Here is an 18,425-nt window from a genome sequence, read left to right on the forward strand (position 1 = left end):
AGGGAATGAGTATTCACATCGATTTTTTTCACTATAGACACCAATATTTTAATATAAATCTTAATAATAAGGTAATCATGATGTTTATTTCCTTCTTATATTATTTATCTTTTGACTTTTGCTATTAAAAATATAATAATCATGATATACTAATCATGATGTCTTGTTATTTTTTTATTTTTAGTTTATTTTTTCATTTGATTTTTTATATGATAATCATGTTGTTTTGTTACTTTTTTTTTTACATTCTATATGATTATTTACAATATCATACATTTTACTTTTTATTGCAATTAAAAGACTACAAATATAATAAAATCATTAACATGCACCTTATATAATTATACATAATAGTAGAAGATATAAATAATACTCATAAATAATAAAATATTTTAATCATTTTCTTAATTAATATTAATACAAGTTCTTACACCTACTGAATTACGTCTAGGAAATTTAATCTGGTTGTACACATTTTGTCTATGCAAAAAAGGATTTTTCCCATGCCCGATCAAATGCGTGACTAGACCATTGTGGATGCGTAGGAGGTACCGGAAAATCTCCTTGTAACACCAGTCTCACGAAATGATTACCATTGAAGCGTCCAATTACACAAATATCAAGTGGTTGTGAACTTGGTGGGCTAGTAAAAAGCGGTAAGCACGTTGTATCTCCTTCTTTGCTGAAAAAAACAACCACCACATTCTACCTTGAAGCAATGAGTAGCCCAGTGTCTGGCATAATCATCCAATATGATGGATCTGCAAATTCTCCTTCAAAGTGATTCAACATGTACTGAAGTGATTGTACGCCTTCTTTGTTAAAAATTGCAGTGTATCTTGCATTATGTAAAGATAACTCATCCAATAAATCCGTACGAATTTGACGCCAAATCATTTTGATGACGACCAATGCAAACAACAGTCGCTTTAAATCCATAGTTTCCATCTCCTAGTATGTTGAGACTGAACCAGACGATTAATACAGCCCACAAGTTCATGCAAAGTGCATTTTTTAGATTTCAAATATTTCTTTAGGACCGCATGTTGACTTTCTACTCTATTGGTGTTGTTGTTTCCAAAATTGAGATGTGGATCAGTCCACATAGACACAAACATTTCTTTGTATTTTTCGAACCAAGTTTCATTCAAATACTTAAGAACACCAAAATGGTAACGTAAAGTTGTATGAGAAATATAAAAAGAAAAAAAATATACGTTGGGAGATTAAAAAAAAAATGTTAAATGTGAATATAGAAAACATACGTGGATATTTTGTCAACAATGACTGAAGTTGATTGTAATTTTCCGTGTAAGAATCCATGGTTGTAGACTTCTCTAGTTTACTCCATAATTCATTAAAGTTGCTCCAATCACGTGTTGACTTGATAGTTTGCCTACAATGGTCGAAAATATTCTGACTGATGTGAATTCTACAAAGTAGTTGAGCTGCATCTGGGAAAATCTCTTTGCATGCATTTGCTAGAGCCAACTCCCTATCTGTAACTATAACACGTGGGTGCATGCAACACTTTAAAGTCAACTTAAGACAATTTAAGACCCATGTATAGTTAGCTGTCCTTTCATTTTGTATAAATGCAAAAGCTATCGAAAATGTCTTGTTGGTCGACGTTACACCAACAATCTCAACAAAAGGCAAATTGTAATAGTTGGTCTTGTACGTGGCATCGATGATCAACACATGTGGAAATGCACGCCAAATACTGAATGATGTTTGATGCACAAAGAATAGATTTTTTAGCAAGGTTACTTAAAAATAACAACGCAATATAGAAAACATATAAATATAAAGATAACAAATGCACTTAATAAAAAATACTCAATAATTATGTATATATATACCTCGTTAGTGAAAAATTCTGGCGTAGTCATACAAATTTTATTGTCTTCCATTGGATGATTTTCGGTCACCTATTTATATAGATAAAAAAAATATTAAAAAGTCAAAATGTTGTGTTAATTTTTAAGAAAAAACAAAAAAAATCAAAAATTTCCAAAAACATTACTCTTACAACTATTAATTGTTAAGAAAAATAAAAAATATTAGATTGTTAAAAAAAGACTTATATCCCTGAAAATTATTAATGTTTTCCATATATAAAGACTTATAACAAAAAAAAAACAAACCCATTCCCTAAAAAAAACACAAAGTGCGTCTCTTTTTATCCTCTCTCTCCCCCCAAAAATCCCTCCGGCCTTCTCCTCCAATCACCGTTGCCGCCCTTTCTCCCCCCAACAGAAAGTCTCACACTATATCTAACTACTACCGCCCCGTTTTTTCTCCCCCTTCTCAGATCTGGCGGTTTATGGTGGTTTCGGATTAGATCCGCTCCTCTTTTTCAGATATGAAACAAGGGTTGATAGTGGTGGTTGTTGCGGTTTAGATTCGTAAAGTGGCGGTTGGTGGCAGTTGCAGTTTAGATTTCTGAAAGTGGCGGCGGTTGGTGTTGGTTTTTGAAAGTGGCGGCGGTCGGTGGTGGTTTCTGAAAGTGACGACGGTTGGTGGTGGTTTCTGAAAGTGGCGGCGGTTGGTGGTACTTTTTGAAAGTGACTGCGGTTTTGATCTGAAAGAGGCGTTCTTTGGTGGTGGTTGCTGGTCGTTTGGTGGTGGTTTAGATCTACAAGGTGGCGGCGGCCGAAGGTGGTCGAGGTCGAGACCGGAGGTGGTGGATAACGGTGGCCGTTTTCAATAAGTATAGATACATATATGAAAATATGTATATATATATATATATATATATAAATCAAGTACGTCGGAGAATGAATGCTTGTCAGAATTTTCGTCTGAAGGATTTAAGTTTCTTTATCAAATCGCCGGAAAAAGATTCTTGTCGGAATTTTAGCCGTAAAATGGATGCTTGCCGGAATTGTTATAATTGTTAATTTGTTATGTGGAAATGATGGTCTTAATTCACCATTTATAATGTATTTAATTTGTTGATTAATCCATGAATTTAATTTCTTACACTAAGTGTATTGTATTGTTCCAACTAAATCAACTCTCTTTTTAAGCAAAATTATGCTTTCAATAATTTGATTGTGTTAAAACTCTCCAACTATATTTTTTATTTCTAAAATTGAAATTACTTTAATTGATAAAAAGTGATGATTGATCATAAAAAATAAAATAAGTTACAATTAAAAAGTGATGATTGATCATTAAAAAAAAATAAGTTTGATTGTGAAAAAATTATGGTTATTAGTAAGTATAAATAATAAAAAAATTAAATGTTATGGTACCTAAATAACAATCTCCAGTGATCTTTAAAGTAAAACCAATAGATAACTTTTGATATATTCAACCCAAAAAATAAACCATGATTTTTTGATATAATTTTTGATATAACTTTTGATATTTACTAATATTTGGAGAAGTGGACAAAAATTGAGATTGTTTGACTTTTGGGGAAGTGGACAAACTTTAATGTGCAGCTTTTAAAATTAAGAAATTAAAAAAAAAAAAGAAAGAAATTGGTAGCAACAATAATGTCCTTTTTTTGGAGCCTCTGAAAATCGAGGAATGATACGGTGCATAATATGATATTTTCTACAGCTCATATGATCTTTGAAGAGATTAGATCCATGACGTTTTTATGGATTCCGAATAGAGCTAAAAAAGTGGAGTTAGATTGGGATAGTTGGTGTAGTAAGCCATGTATTTCTTGATTGGTTTTACGTTTATCCTCTTGTTTGTTTATGTACCTATCTTTATGCTAGCTTCTTACTAGTTTGAGTTATTAATAATACTTCACTTTTGCCGTTAAAAAAAAAATAATGTCCTTTTAATAATTTTTTCTTCATTTTTCCCATATCTCAATTTGTGCGCTCTCTCTCACTCTCTTGAACAAAAATAATGTGCTAAAAAGTATTCTGCCCCAACTTTCTCCTGAAAGTTTAATTCCCCCATCACCGCCCATTTCTACTCCTTACATCAACAACATCCCATGGGGAAAAAAACATTTTGCTAGCTCCACTCCAACAATATCAAAAACAAAATTAAAAAAGTATCGACATAAAAAAATCATAAACAAAAAAAATTATATATATATCACAAAATTCCATTGATTTTGGGTCTCCAGGTGGTTATGCCGTCGGTAACTTTTCTTGCCAAAGAGTTTGCAATATGTAAATTGTAAAGCACTTATGCTCATTTTGTACAATTTCTTAAACAACAGGTACAATTTCCACAGCAGTAACATATACATACAAAATACATAGACCGATGGAAAATGACTGCCGAAACTGTCAACCAAAGACAACCGACCAGCAGCCACCAACAATACCTTTTTAGACACACGTTAATTAAGAAACAAACGAATGTGTTACCAGCCTGTATAATGATTATGAAAATAACTTTATGTCTTTCGGGGCAATACCCGGGATGACCCAACAATTAAGTTAAGTATCATTGGTTATCAAGAATTATAAATGGAGCGGAACTTTTCAAATTTGTAAAATTCTCGCACATTGTTCATCAAATTTAGGTGAAATAAATACAAAAAGATAGTTGTACATTTCTATAAAGTTTTTAGATAAAATGTTTGTTCATGAATAAATAAAAGTTTGTATGTTATGTCGTTCATTTTTATTTTTTGAAAGCTTACATGATCTTTAAGTGAAAATACAAACCTAGAACGCTAACATGACCTTTAAGTGGAAATACAAACCTAGACGTATATTGGGCTAGCTCTTCCTTGGTTGATCATCATATCATCATTTTCACATTAAGTTTTAAATACAATAAATTACGATAAATTATAAGGCTGATCATCGGCAGTTGGTAACAGTAAATCACACACAGAATTGGATTTTGAAAAATGTGCCAACGCAATTTTAAGTTTTTTTTATAGGCATAACTTTTGAATAGATATTGTCTTACAATTTAAAGGTAAACGTATTCTCAAACCAAAATAGTCAGTTATTTTAACCAGATTTCATTACATCCAACATTAAATAAAGAAAAAAACCATTAAAATAGTTGCCTTACCTGGTAATCAAACTTCTATCTTCGATTTTTAACGGGGTTTTGAGCCCCAATACCTCGACGATGTATGTGGAAGGTTAAGTTGTAGGCAAACCTTACCTCTACATAAGTAGAGAGGCTGCTTCCATGTTCTACCTAAATGGTAGAAAAGACCTAACAACCTTTGCATGGGATGAGGATTGAACCCATGACCTCTGTCTCTAGAAGCCAGGGTGTTCACCACTGATCCAACTATGCTGCTTTGAATAACCAAAATATGTTTTGAGGTTTAGTTTTAGAGTTAATTACTGAAATGGTATCTAATGTTTGCGTCATATTACTGGTTTCATACCTTTCCTTTCGAAATTACGCTGATCATACCCAACGTATGCAAATTTCCACTCGGACCATACTGAAGGCTATCGTCGTAACGTGTCCGTTAAAAACTCCCCCACGTGACTTGCACGTGAGGGGTAAAGATGTAATTTCACGTTTCTTAATTACTTAAATGGTACCTAATGTTTAGTTATTAAGTTTTTTTATTTTTTGTTTTTTTTTCTTTTGAAAGGTGAATTCCGTTTTAAGTCAATGTCTTAAAAACTGGTATTTTAGTCATCCTGGTGTGGAAAATTTTTTGGTATTATCGGTATTACTGAAAATACTGGCCGGTACGACTATTTTTAATTTGTTTTATTATTCTTTTATGAAAATTTTCCAAAACTTGTTACAATTTAACGAAAATAGTCAAAATACACTTATAATCCAGTAAAACATAATACCAAATAATTTTTTCATAACAAATTATAAGTTTAAAGTTCACAAATAACCAAAAATAGCATTAAAGTATCATAAAAATAATTTTATAAAAAATTCAAGTTTTCTTTTTCAAAAATATTGGGGATACCGTAATGGTAATACCAGAAATACCCAGGAATACCAGAAATATCGGCCGGTATTTACTGGTATTTAAAACATTGCTTTAAGCTTCGTGTCGCAGTAAATATCAACCGGTATTTCTGGTATTACTGGAATATTCCGGTATTACCATTGCGGAATTTCCAGTATTTTCAAAAAAGAAAATTTGAATTTTTTTAAAAATTGTTTTTATGATACTTTATTGCTATTTTTGGTTATTTGCGAGCTTTAAACTTATATTTTGTTATGAAAAATCTATTTTGTATTATTTTTTCATGGATTATAAGTGCATTTTGACTATTTTTGTTAAATATAAACAAGTTTTGGAAAATTTTCATAAAAGAAAAATAAAACTAATTAAAAATAGTCGTACCGGCCAGTATTTTCGGTAATACTGATAATACCAAAATAATTTTCACACCAGTATGACTAAAATACCAGTTTTTAAGACATTGGCTTAAAACGGAATTCACCCTTCAAAAGAAAAAAAAAATTAATAACTAAACATTAGGTACCATTTAAATAATTAAGAAAAATATTAGGTATGAAATCAACAATATCGTGCAAATGTTGGGTACCTTTTAAGTAATTAATAAATGCGATATTACATCTTTACCCCTCACGTGCAAGTCACGTGAGAGGGTTTTTAACGGCCACGTGACGGCGTTAGCCTCCAGTGTGGTCCGAGTGGAAATTTGCATACGTTGGGTATGATTAGCGTAATTTCGAAAGGAAATGTATGAAACCAGTAATATGGTGCAAACGTTAGGTACCATTCAGTAATTAACTCTTAGTTTTACGATAATCTTTCCTAATATAATTCTAATATAATAGTTTAAAATTTTACTTATATGAAATATGAGTTCTTATCGAACTATGTTTCTAATTATCATTTTTATTTAAAATACTTAATACTAATTATTATTTATGTAAAAGTAACCAACAAAAATTCTATAATAATGTAATCACATATATAAAAATACGAAAGAATTCTCTTTTCATGATTTATATCCCACGATATATACGCTCAATCCGTATATCATATGGGCATTGGTACTAGTATTAATATATTCTAAAAAAGGGTGTTATAACTAGTTATTAATCAAGTAAAATGTTCATTTGAAAACTAAAATTTGTAAAACTGATCAAACACTGTGATTTAAAATCTCAACATAATGACCACCACACTATCTCTTGGATCGTCTCCCATCAAACCAATGCCATTCTCATATGCGTCGGGTTTTCAGCCCCTTTATAAATGCCTTGGGGTCGGTGACCGAGAAGGGCGAGGCTCCCTTGAACGGCGTTATCATTCAATAAAGGGTTTCGCCATACGTACGGTATCACAAATTCTGGAAATGGTGTTGGTTGTGGTGGTGGTCAGCATTTATGAACAAATTGTGATAAGTATTCAAATTACAGTGTGTTTGGCCAATTCTTTGATTTTTCACATAAATTTTACTTTTTAAATCATCACAACACTATTAATCAATTACAATTTTATTGAAAAGATATTGTTTATGTCATAATTCTTATTTCCTTATTACCACAAACCAAATATGGAATAAGTTATTGTTCATGTTTTTGATCATGTAGATAGTCTAGATTGTACTTTGGTTTCGTTGTATCTTAGACCTCTAGTAACTTGCTAGATTGGTCTTTCTATAATAAAATTCCTTTTTTTGCCGTCCAAAAAAAATAATATCCCCATTGAGTGCTAGGTTCAACCGCAATTTCTTTTCTTTGCTGCAGGTCTTGAAAAAAAAAAGAGAATGGATTTTTAGCTAGCTTAGCAAGGTTGGATAATTGATTAACACTTTTGTCTTTGGATTACTCAAAATCAAAATATACTTCATTTATTTTTACTTTAGTGCAAAATGGGTTGAAAAATCAAGGTTCAAAAGTATATTAGTTATAAATAAATTGTAAAAATATTGAGAGAAATTATTGGCATAACACTTATGGATTCGATCGTGACAATTTATATTTCTGTTTAAAAATGAGATGTCGTTAATCCTTAACGGTTAACACTTAACAATAGACACCAAAAAGATGGTAAATTTTTTAAAAAAGTTTCAAAATCAAAACATGGGTTTCTTTTAATTTTCATTATAACATACATACAAACACATACAAATGTATACATATATACATATGTACGTAACTATAAGATGAATATGATTATGTGAATCATGGGTTGTTTCTTTTGTTCTAGGAGAGACTCAAAATCACCTAAAAATAAGAAAAGTCAATCACATCCTTCTTTTGGTATGTATACATGTATAATGCAATTGATGATTTTTTTTATTAATTTTTTTTTTCAAAGTTGTATATATATTTTTGTAAGATCAAGTATGAGATTTTTGTTTTGGAAATTTTTGTTATGAATTTTGCATGCCCTTATTGTAAATTTAAAATATTGAAGATAACTTAGATTGAAAATGTAAAATCTTCATTAACATTGTTATGCGACTTAATAATATCTCCTTTTTTTTAATCTTAATATATAGGTAATTCAGTTGTTGGTCCTATTAATAAATAAATATTTGGTTATGGTTCAAAATAAAAAAGTAAAACTGTTTTTTTTAGTAAAAATCATTGTGCGTCAAGTTTCAAATTGTCAAATTTGGTCCCTTAGACCCTGCTAGTCTGCTACCTCGGTGCTACCCCCGATCCCTTACATAGGGGCGACCATAATAAGCTCAAATATGCTTGTCCTTCGAACCTCCAAATTTCAAGTTTCGGATTGTCATATTTGGTCCCTTGTACCTGACCGGGGTACCACTTTTGGAGCCGTTACTTAGGGCGAACATAATAAACTCAAGTATACGTGCACTCCACACCTCTAAATATATGTAATGTTTTATTATGACAATATTAGTAAAACAAATAGTTCAATTACATTAATGTATCCAATAGGTGGGTAAGTAGAGATGTGTTGTAGACTGTCTTATTAATATTAGTTCATTAGTTGGAAAAAGTACAAAAATTCTTGTTTATCGTTTTATTATGTTGATAAACAAAATTTATTTATAATCATTGTTTTGTTCTCATTGATTTTGAAGTTCTGCTGTTTTCTAATAAAAAACATAGTTTTATGGTGTTTAATGTAATACTATTAGTGATTGAAGTTGGTTAAATGTATTATCAAGATAATTTCAAATTGGCTACATTTACTGAAGTGAAGGACAATGCTCGAGAATGTGATTGGGCATTGGAAGCCAATGAGTGTGACGATAAATCTACTCCCAACAAGAAAGAAAGCAAGAAAACTAAAGCACAGGCGTTTACATTTGCGCAGTTAGTTGCTGCCACAGATAATTTCAAGGCTAAGTTTTTTTTGGGTGAGAGTGGATTTGGAAAAGTATTTAAAGGAGTATTAGAGGACAGTAATCAAGTTAGGGATTATTGATCATTCTAGTATTCCAACAAGATATAATATACGGTTTTTATAAGTGCATGTATGTTTGATCGGCGAGGAACCATTATTTGTGATTTTGTTGCAGATTGTTGTGTAACACCCCAACAAGGCAGAAACTTAGAGCATTAGTAGAAAAGCTCAGCGTGACATGGAAATTAAGTAGAGGTGCTAAATGCATTCAAGGATTGAGTAATCCATACATAATTCAAGTACAAATACAAGTTACGGATCAAATAATGCACAAGGAGCACAACACCATCAATAGTTTACAAAAGAGATAGTCCAAATGATGGCTAACGATCCTAAGCATAACCCATAAACGGGTGCAATGAATCACGGATCCACAAAGTCCAAACTCAATCCTATCACATGCAATGCAATCATCCATCACGTTTTTGATTCACTTGATTACCTGAAAAGCGTACTAAAAAGCGTCAACATAAAGTTGGTGAGCTCGTAGGTTTTGACTATAAGAAACAAGTGTCGGGCTAACAACCGTTTAACCTTGATACGAACATAATTGGATCATTAAATGATCATATAACCTTGAAACCTTGATTTGGATCGATAAACGATCACACAACCTTGAAACCTTGATTGGGTCATTGAATGATCTCATAAATTGGGATCGTTAAACAATCACCAAGCCTTAAAACCTTGATTGGATCATTTAATGAACCTCATAACCTTGATTCACAATTCAAACAAACATATAACCTTGATGAACTAGCCAAACAATCATATAACCTTGATTTACAATTGAAACGAATGTATAACATTGATAAACTAGCCAAACAATCATATAACCTTGATTCACAACTCAAACGAACATATAACCTTGATAAACTAGCCAAACAATCATATAACCTTGATTCACAGTTCAAACGAACATATAACCTTGATAAACTAGCCAAACAGTCATATAGCCTTGATTACTTACATAAACGAACACATAACGATCAAACTAAACCATGAAACACGATGTACACTTTTCACCCCAAAATCATGTAAAGAAAAGGGGCTACGAACTAACCTTGAGCAGCTACAACAAGTTTAGATTAATCTACCAGCGAGCAATATTCGTCACACGATCACAACCTATAGTTACACATGCATACACATCAATATACGCCCATACATTCCAAATTTCGGGACATGATTGATCATAAGAGTCAAAATAATGTTGTTGGATTGATTAGTGTTTAGGAGGATGTTAGGAAATGATTCGATAAGGTTTAAACGAGTCAAAAACGAAAAAAAATGAAACTGATAGTGTTGCCCCACAACTAGAAGTTCTGAAACTTTTGTTGCCCCTCAACTACTTGTTGCCCCGCAATGAGTCCCAGATCAACACAAACCAGCAGCAACTCAAGAGTGAAGAACACGACCCATTTCACCTTAAATCATCATTTTTGACTCAAGAATCGACCAAGGAAGTTTCAAGACTCATTTTGAAGCTTAAACAAACATATTTCAACATGAATAAACATAACCCATATCATTGATTCGATTCAAACATCAAAATTATAACTCAAAACCCATGAAATCAACCAAAAACCTAATTTGAAACCCTAGCTAGACCCCAAATCCGGTTTTGACTCGAAATTAGACCCAAGAACACTTGAATATGACTAGAAACATGATTATAAACATGAAATGATGAATATGAAATAGTTTTAACTTACCAAATCTTCCACCGAAGCTCAAACCTGAATTTTTGACCCGATTTGAATGGATTCTTGCACTTTAAAGCCCCAAATTTTGATATGTTGATAAAATGATGATGATGATGAAAAACCCTAACCAAATCTTGCTTGAAACATTTAATTTGATGTATTAAATTTAGAGAGGGCAAAAGAGAAGTAAGAAAACTCTTGCATTTAAGAGTGAGAGAAAAAGAGTTAAGGGAAATGAGTGAATGGGAGGATGGGTAGGGTGTAAGGGGATAAGGTTGGGTTTGGGTCATGGGTTTAGGATATGGGTTGACCCATGGATAATCTTTACACCATACTAACTAATTCCACCATAAAATAAATCTTGAACCTTTCATTAAATTACTAACTAAACGACTTATCAACCTTGACTAGTCCTTGAACATAATTTACTCGTGAGATTATTAATCCACATAAACACCTTGAACACGATTATAACGCAAGCAATTCGATCATTCAACACTTAATTAATACCAATTACGTCACAAGTACATATATTTAACGGGTCAACTAAAGTCAAATTTTTACAAATGTTACATGTTGCTATTAATTAACTGGATCCTGATGGACGTCAGGGGATGATTGAGTTTTTGTTGAAGTGGTTACTTTGGGCTTAGCTGATCACCCAAATCTGGTGCGACTGATTGGTTATTGTGCTAACCCCAGCAAAGGTTATTAATGTACGAGTTCATGCCATTAGGTTCCTTGGAGGACCAATGCATGGTATGTTTTGTGTCTATGCTTAACATAATGTATGTCAAGAATTCGATTGTAAATTTATTCAGTGTTTGATCAAAGAACCGCATGGTCCTCTGATCGAAACAAGGAGGGGGTTTTAACCGATTCGTTGACGATTTCCTATTGGTGTAAAGCTTTGTGAAGCTTAACGCCACAAGATCGGGTGTGTTTGTGTTGGCGATGGACGACTCCGTAGAGAAGACGACCAACTTTGGTGTTCGGGTGAATGGCTTAGTATCTCGTAGAAAGAACTTATGCCTATTCGTGAGGGGATACCTCTATTTATAGGGAAAACTTATCTTAGGGGATAAGTTAGGGTTTTAGAGGGATACCCTAATTATTATTGGTAGACATGTTTATGGGATTTACATGCCATATAATAAATATATTATAATAATAAAAGATAAGGAAACTTACCTTTGCTTTAGGAGGAAGATAATAAGAGATTTCCTCCATATTTGGCGGAGCTCCGTTCTGACGGATGAACTCCGTTCCTGATGAAGGTGAGCTCCGTTTTCCTGAGGTGACCTCCGTTCTGACGGAGGTGAGCTCCGTGAGCTTCGTTCTAACGGAGGTGAGCTCCGTAATTCTGGCAGATTTACCTTCGGAGATAGAGCTCCGGAGGGGTATATTATCATTTAGGAATCATTTTTCTGTCATGATATGATGATCAATTTGTGTGACATTAGTCTTAGTGACAAGTTGTACATTTGTGTCAGATCTACGTCCCAATAAGTTTCCGCATGATTGGAATACGAGAATGAAGATAGAAGCCTGTGTAGCGCGGGGATTAGCCTATTCGCATGATCAGATGAACCCAGGGGTTATAGATAGGAACTTGAAATGTTCCAGCATACTTCTAGGTGTGGCCAAAAACGGGCTATCATGCTAAGCTATCAGATTTTTGGTGGCCAAAAACGGGCCCACGTGGTGATATTACACATGTATCGACCCAAGTGATGGGCACATACGACTACTGTGACTCTGATTATGCAATGACTGGACAACTTACCTTTAAGTTGGATATTTATAGCTTCGGGGTAGTACTCCTGGAACTCATTACTGGGAGAAAAGCAATCGATAATACCAAACCTGCAGCAGAGCAAATTCTTGTAAATTGGGTATGAAATCTTTCTCTTTAAGTTTGAATATTTCTCTTTAACATATCAACATATGATTACAGTCGGATGAGCGTAATGATATATTATCATGTAGCAATATACTTCAGGCCCGACCTTTGTTCAAAGACCGAAAGAAATTCTCTCAAATGGCAGACCCAGTTCTTGAGGGGGATTATCCTGTGAGGGGACTCTATCAAGCTCTAGCCATAGCAGCAATGTGTCTTCAAGAGCAACGCAACTTGAGATCACTCGCGTCTCATGTTGTCACGGCTCTTAACTATCTTGCTTCTCATGGTTCTCCTAAACCATAATTCAGATATAATGATGAGAGGAATGTTAACCAGAATGAAGTCTAGTTATGTCTCAACAGGTTATATGTTTTGTTTTTAAATGCTTAACTTGTAAGGTACACAATACATTAATACACATGGAGGAAGCTCTCCGATTTTTAATTTGCCAGTCTTCATTTAGGTGTAAATAAGAATCATAGCTGCTGCTTAGAATTCTGAAGATGAATTTTATAAAATGAGCATCCGATCTCTGCTATCAGGTATATCTCTTTATCCGGTATCTTTTCAAATTGCGAATAACTAGCAGATTTGGCATTCTAGTTATCTGTCCATAGTTTCCAATCATGCATCACTCTATAGGAAATAACTAGCATCTCATGTTATTGTGTGCATCAATCAAACACTTCTTCTTTTTGAATGTTCAAAACAACTTATCAAATACTACCTTTATTGCTCGGTTTGACCTCGGGACAAGGTTGGCATTACATCAAAAATACCACGAAGTGAAAACCGGTGCCTTGGCCTTCGCTGGTTGGGATTTATCGTGTCTTGGGTTAACGTAATTGGCAAGAGTTTATTTCACTCCTTTTGTAATTCTTGCCGTTATTGTTTCAGGATGAATCTAGATTAATTGTACTGGTTTCTTTCTAGATTTACACTGTAACTGTACTTTTGCACCTAGCACCTAGCTAGTTGCTTTCATTATATAAATACTACCTTTATTGCAAGAAAAATTAAGTATTGGTTTAACCCGGTTGAGCATGGGTCAGGGACATGGCATAAAACCGCCCCCATAACCAAATTGTTTGTTTAATCCAAAACCTTAACCATTAGACTATAAGGAGTAGCCCCTCAAGAGAATGCCCCTCCTCCATTTATATGTTGACATGTGACACTCATCAATCATGAGGGGCATTCCCTATTTTTTTAAAATTATATATAAATAATTTATTTTATTTAGATTATTTATAATAAAACTTAATACATTTTTGTAAATAAATATGATAAACAGAAGAAAAGACTTATGGATAGGGGTTTCGAAAGGCGTGCTCCCTCATCCTATGGGTGCGGAATAACTCTTATATTCTTTTAATCCCTCTCTCTCCTTTCCCTCGCTTGATTCAATCCTGCTAGACCCTAAAAGAGGGAAAACAATGAATCTAAACTTGACTTGTTATTGATCGAATGAATAAACCCATAATACATAGCCTTGTATTTATAGGCAACAAGTTACCTTATTAGACTCAAATTAGGACTAGGAAACTAATCTCAAAACCTAACCCTTGGGCCCCAAGTTTTGGTCCTTTAAAACTTAGGAAACAAGATTACCTAACATTCACCCCCCTAATCTTGTGACACCGATAAGTTCTCGCCTCTCGATGAACTTCACCCGCGCCAACGCTTTAGTTAGAATGTCAGCCCTTTGTAATTCGCCACTCACATGCTCCACTTAAACTTGTTCTCTTTCAACACACTCACGTATAAAGTGGTAGCGAGTGTGTATATGTTTGCTTCTCCCGTGAAAGACCAGATTCTTCATAAGTGCAATAGCCGACTGATTGTCCACCCGTAGGATGATTGTTTCCTCTTTTTCACCTGTTATCTCAGCAACTAGTCCCCTTAGCCATAATGCTTGACAAGCTGCTGAGGTAGTGACCATAAACTCTGCTTGACATGATGATAGAGCCACCGTATTTTGTTTTTGTGAGTTCCAAGTTATGGGGGCATTTCCAAAGTAGAAAACTACTCCGGTTGTACTCTTTCCATCATCAATGTCGACAGAATGACTACTATCACTAAACCCACATAATTTGTTCATACCTCCTTTTGGATAAAACACTCCAAAATTGCTAGTCCCTTTTATGTACCTCATTATTTTCTTCAAAACTTGATAATGAGTTTGAGTTGGTTCTTGTATAAACCGACTAACATATCCCACAGAAAAACAGATATCTGGCCTAGTATGTGTAAGATACCTTAAGCATCCGACCATCCTACGAAAAACAGTTGGGTCTATTTTCTCGTCTTTCTCTTGTTTCTAGAGTCTTAAGCTTGGATCCAATGGAACGTATGTTGGATTGCCATTCTCGAGTCTAAACTATTTTACAATCTTTTCAACATATCCAGATTGCTTGATTCCTATTCCTTTCTCGTCTTGAGTTACTTCAATCCCGAGATAGTAATAAAGTAGCCCGAGATCACTCATCTCAAATCGGGTTTCCATCTCTTTTTTGAACTTCTGGATATCTTGGGTTGTTTCTCCCATCACAATCAAATCGTCCACATAAATGGCAACAATCGTCAAACGTTCATTCATTTTCCTTCGATAAACCGTTGACTCTTGTCTACATCTTTCAAACTTGAGTTCCTTTAACGCCATGTCGAGTCTAGTGTTCCATGCTCGTGGAGCTTGCTTGAGCCCGTAAAGCGCTTTAACAAGTTTATAAACGTGGTTTTCGCATCCTTTTCTCACATACCCTTTAGGCTGGTATACGTAAACATCCTCCTTGTGTTCTCCATGTAAGAAAGCAGATTTTACGTCTAGATGATGCACTTCCCAACCCTTGCTCGCAGCTAGAGCTAATAGTAAACGAACAGTCTTTATGCGGGCAACTAGTGGACTCGCTTGAAACTCCAGTTTTCACCATTTCGTTGTTGCCACTAATTTGATCTATAGGTGCCAAGTCTTCATCCTCTTGATTTACCAAGAATTCGTTCCATCCTTTATTTGACACATTAGTCTTTGTCAAATCTTTATCGCACTTATAACTTTGTGTTTCATCAAAAATCACATCCCTAGTCGTGTAAATGGTATCAGTTTATGGTTCGTACATACGATACACCTTTGTGCCCGGTTTGCATCCTAAGTGAACCATTACTTTACTCCGATCATCCAATTTCTTTGGCCCAGTTGCTAACACCTTATACCCTACACAACCAAATACTTTTATGTGTGATATATCTGGTTTCCTTCCTTTGATTGCTTCATATGGGGTTATGTTGTCTTGTAGCGCCTTTGTTGGTGATCGGTTCAAGAGATAAACGACATGATGAACAGCTTCACCCCATAGGTTTTGTGGTAAGTTTAGCGCTTTTAACATGCTCCGGGTTGTTCCTAGGATTGTTCGATTCCTTCTCTCTACCACCCCGTTTTGTTGTGGAGTGTAGGGAGCTGTAAGTTGCCTATTTATTGCATGATCTTTGCAAAAATTGTTCAACAAACTATACGTGAACTCTCCCCCATTGTCAGTCCGTAAGCTTTTCACCTTTTTATCAAATTCGGCTTCTATCTTTTTCATGAGATCGATAAGGGTGCTCGGTGCTTGGTCCTTGGACTTGATCAACTTAACCCACATGTACCGGCTGTAGTCGTCTACCACTAACAGAAAATAACGATTTCCTCCGCTTGTCATTGGTGTTATTGGTCCACAAAGATCTGCATAAATAAGTTGTAGAGGATTTTCAGCCCTATATGTGGAGGACTTCGGGAATACATTCCTTGCTTGCTTTCCATACGAACAAATATCACAAATTTTGCTAGAGCGTGTGGTTGTAGGAAGTCCAATAACTTTCTTAGATAGGCTCTTCATAGCGTCAAACTTTAGATGTCCAAGTCGGGCATGCCAAATCCATGCTTCATCTTCCATTCTTGTATGTAAACACATAGGCGACACAACTTTTAAAGAAATTTTATAAGTACAATTTTGGGAGCGAGGTACCTTCATTAAAAGTGCGCCATCTGTCTCGTACATCCTCAACACACCATGATGGATAATTATCTTGTATCCAATCTCATCGAGTTGGCCGATACTTATCAAGTTACTTTTAAGTGCCGGTATGAAATACACGTCTCGTAATACTCGTTGTGCATTAGATTTTCCTTGTAAAGTCACTGTTCCTTTACCCTCGATTCGAACACATGAGCCATCTCCGAACTTTACTTTCCCAATAATCCTTCGGTCGAGTTTAGTAAACCATTCAAGGTTTCCGGACATGTGATTACTAGCCCCGTTATCAAGAAACCAAGTCTCTCCAGTGTTTTCGTCTCCATACTTCCTAGGGTCAACCTTTTCCTCATTCAAGAACACCACATCTTTTTCGTCATGAACTGCCATGTAGAGTGCGGCCTCCTCTTCTTGAACTAAGTTAGTCTCGTCTGTTGTGACTTTCCGTGCGGGGCAATTTGATGAGAAGTGTCCCAACGCGTCACAACGAAAACACTTCAACTTGGATCGATCTTTCTTGGGTTTGCTACCGGTCTCCTTTTCTTTTTCCCGATATTTGCTTTTCCCACGTCCTTGATCTGGCTTTGAGTGTGTATTCCGAGCTTTGTTCCTTACTGTTTGTTTTTCTTTCTTCTTCCATTCGCCATATGTCAGCAACAGTTGGTCTGACTTGGATGAGGATTCCCTGTCTTCTTGGTGATTGATTCTTTCTTCAAACGCTAGCATCCGTCCTACTACTTCGTCATACTTGACCGTGTTTAGATCTATCGATTGCTTGATGGATGCAACTATTTGTATATACTTTTTATCCATGCCGAGTAGAAACTTCTTTACCAAGCGTTGTTCATTAATTACCTCACCAAGGGTTGCAACCCGTGATGCAATACCGGATATCTTTCCTGCGAAATCTGATATTGAACTGGATTCCTTCATTCTTAGCCCTTCAAACTCTGACAATAACATTTGGAGTCTTGCCTCCTTAACCCGATCGGCTCCTTGACTTCGGGATTGAATTGTATCCCAAATCTCTTTAGCCGTCTCGCTGTTACCTACTTGTGATACGAGTTCTTTAGGTATGGCTTCAAACAGTAGGGTAATGGCAATCACGTCCTTGTGATCATCAATTTTTGTTCCGGGTTCAATGTTCTCCCATACTTTATGCATCTTGAAGATTGCCTTCATCTTCATCGACCAAACGGTATAGTTTGTTTTTGTAAGCATAGGACATTGAACGTTTGGGATGGTAGTCTTGCTAGTGTCCGGAGGTGCTGATGTTGACATGTTTGTAGCTTCTTAGTTCTTACGATACTTTTGATTCGAACAGCAACTTAGAACTTTGATGCTCTTTTTTCGCTCGACGAATGAAACAAAACAACTACAAAAACTACACCACCGTCCAACCTCCAACTTTCCAGCCGCAAGAATCAATGTCGAAAAACGAATTAATTGCAATGTGTAATCACTGTCCAATTCTAACAATTAATAGTTGAATACTATTAATTGTAATGGAACGTAAAGTC

General features: G+C 34.8%; 1 protein-coding gene and 1 pseudogene across 1 annotated transcript; one reads left to right on the plus strand and one right to left on the minus strand.

Moving 5' to 3' along the window:
• The first annotated feature begins 9,037 nt into the window (after positions 1 to 9,037).
• Positions 9,038 to 13,201, plus strand: LOC122587272 (annotated as a pseudogene).
• Positions 13,202 to 14,630: 1,429 nt separating this feature from the next.
• LOC122587281 (secreted RxLR effector protein 161-like) lies at positions 14,631 to 15,173 on the minus strand. The gene has a single exon (XM_043759407.1). The coding sequence runs from the start codon at positions 15,171 to 15,173 to the stop codon at positions 14,631 to 14,633; it is 543 nt and encodes a 180-aa protein (XP_043615342.1).
• Positions 15,174 to 18,425: the final 3,252 nt, after the last annotated feature.

The sequence above is a fragment of the Erigeron canadensis genome, chromosome 1 (assembly GCF_010389155.1).
Source record: "Erigeron canadensis isolate Cc75 chromosome 1, C_canadensis_v1, whole genome shotgun sequence".
NCBI lineage: Eukaryota > Viridiplantae > Streptophyta > Magnoliopsida > Asterales > Asteraceae > Erigeron > Erigeron canadensis.

Excerpts from the sequence above, each read along its gene's own strand:
- LOC122587281 (XM_043759407.1), bottom strand. The coding sequence starts at position 15,173 with ATGGTCGGATGCTTAAGGTATCTTACACATACTAGGCCAGATATCTGT.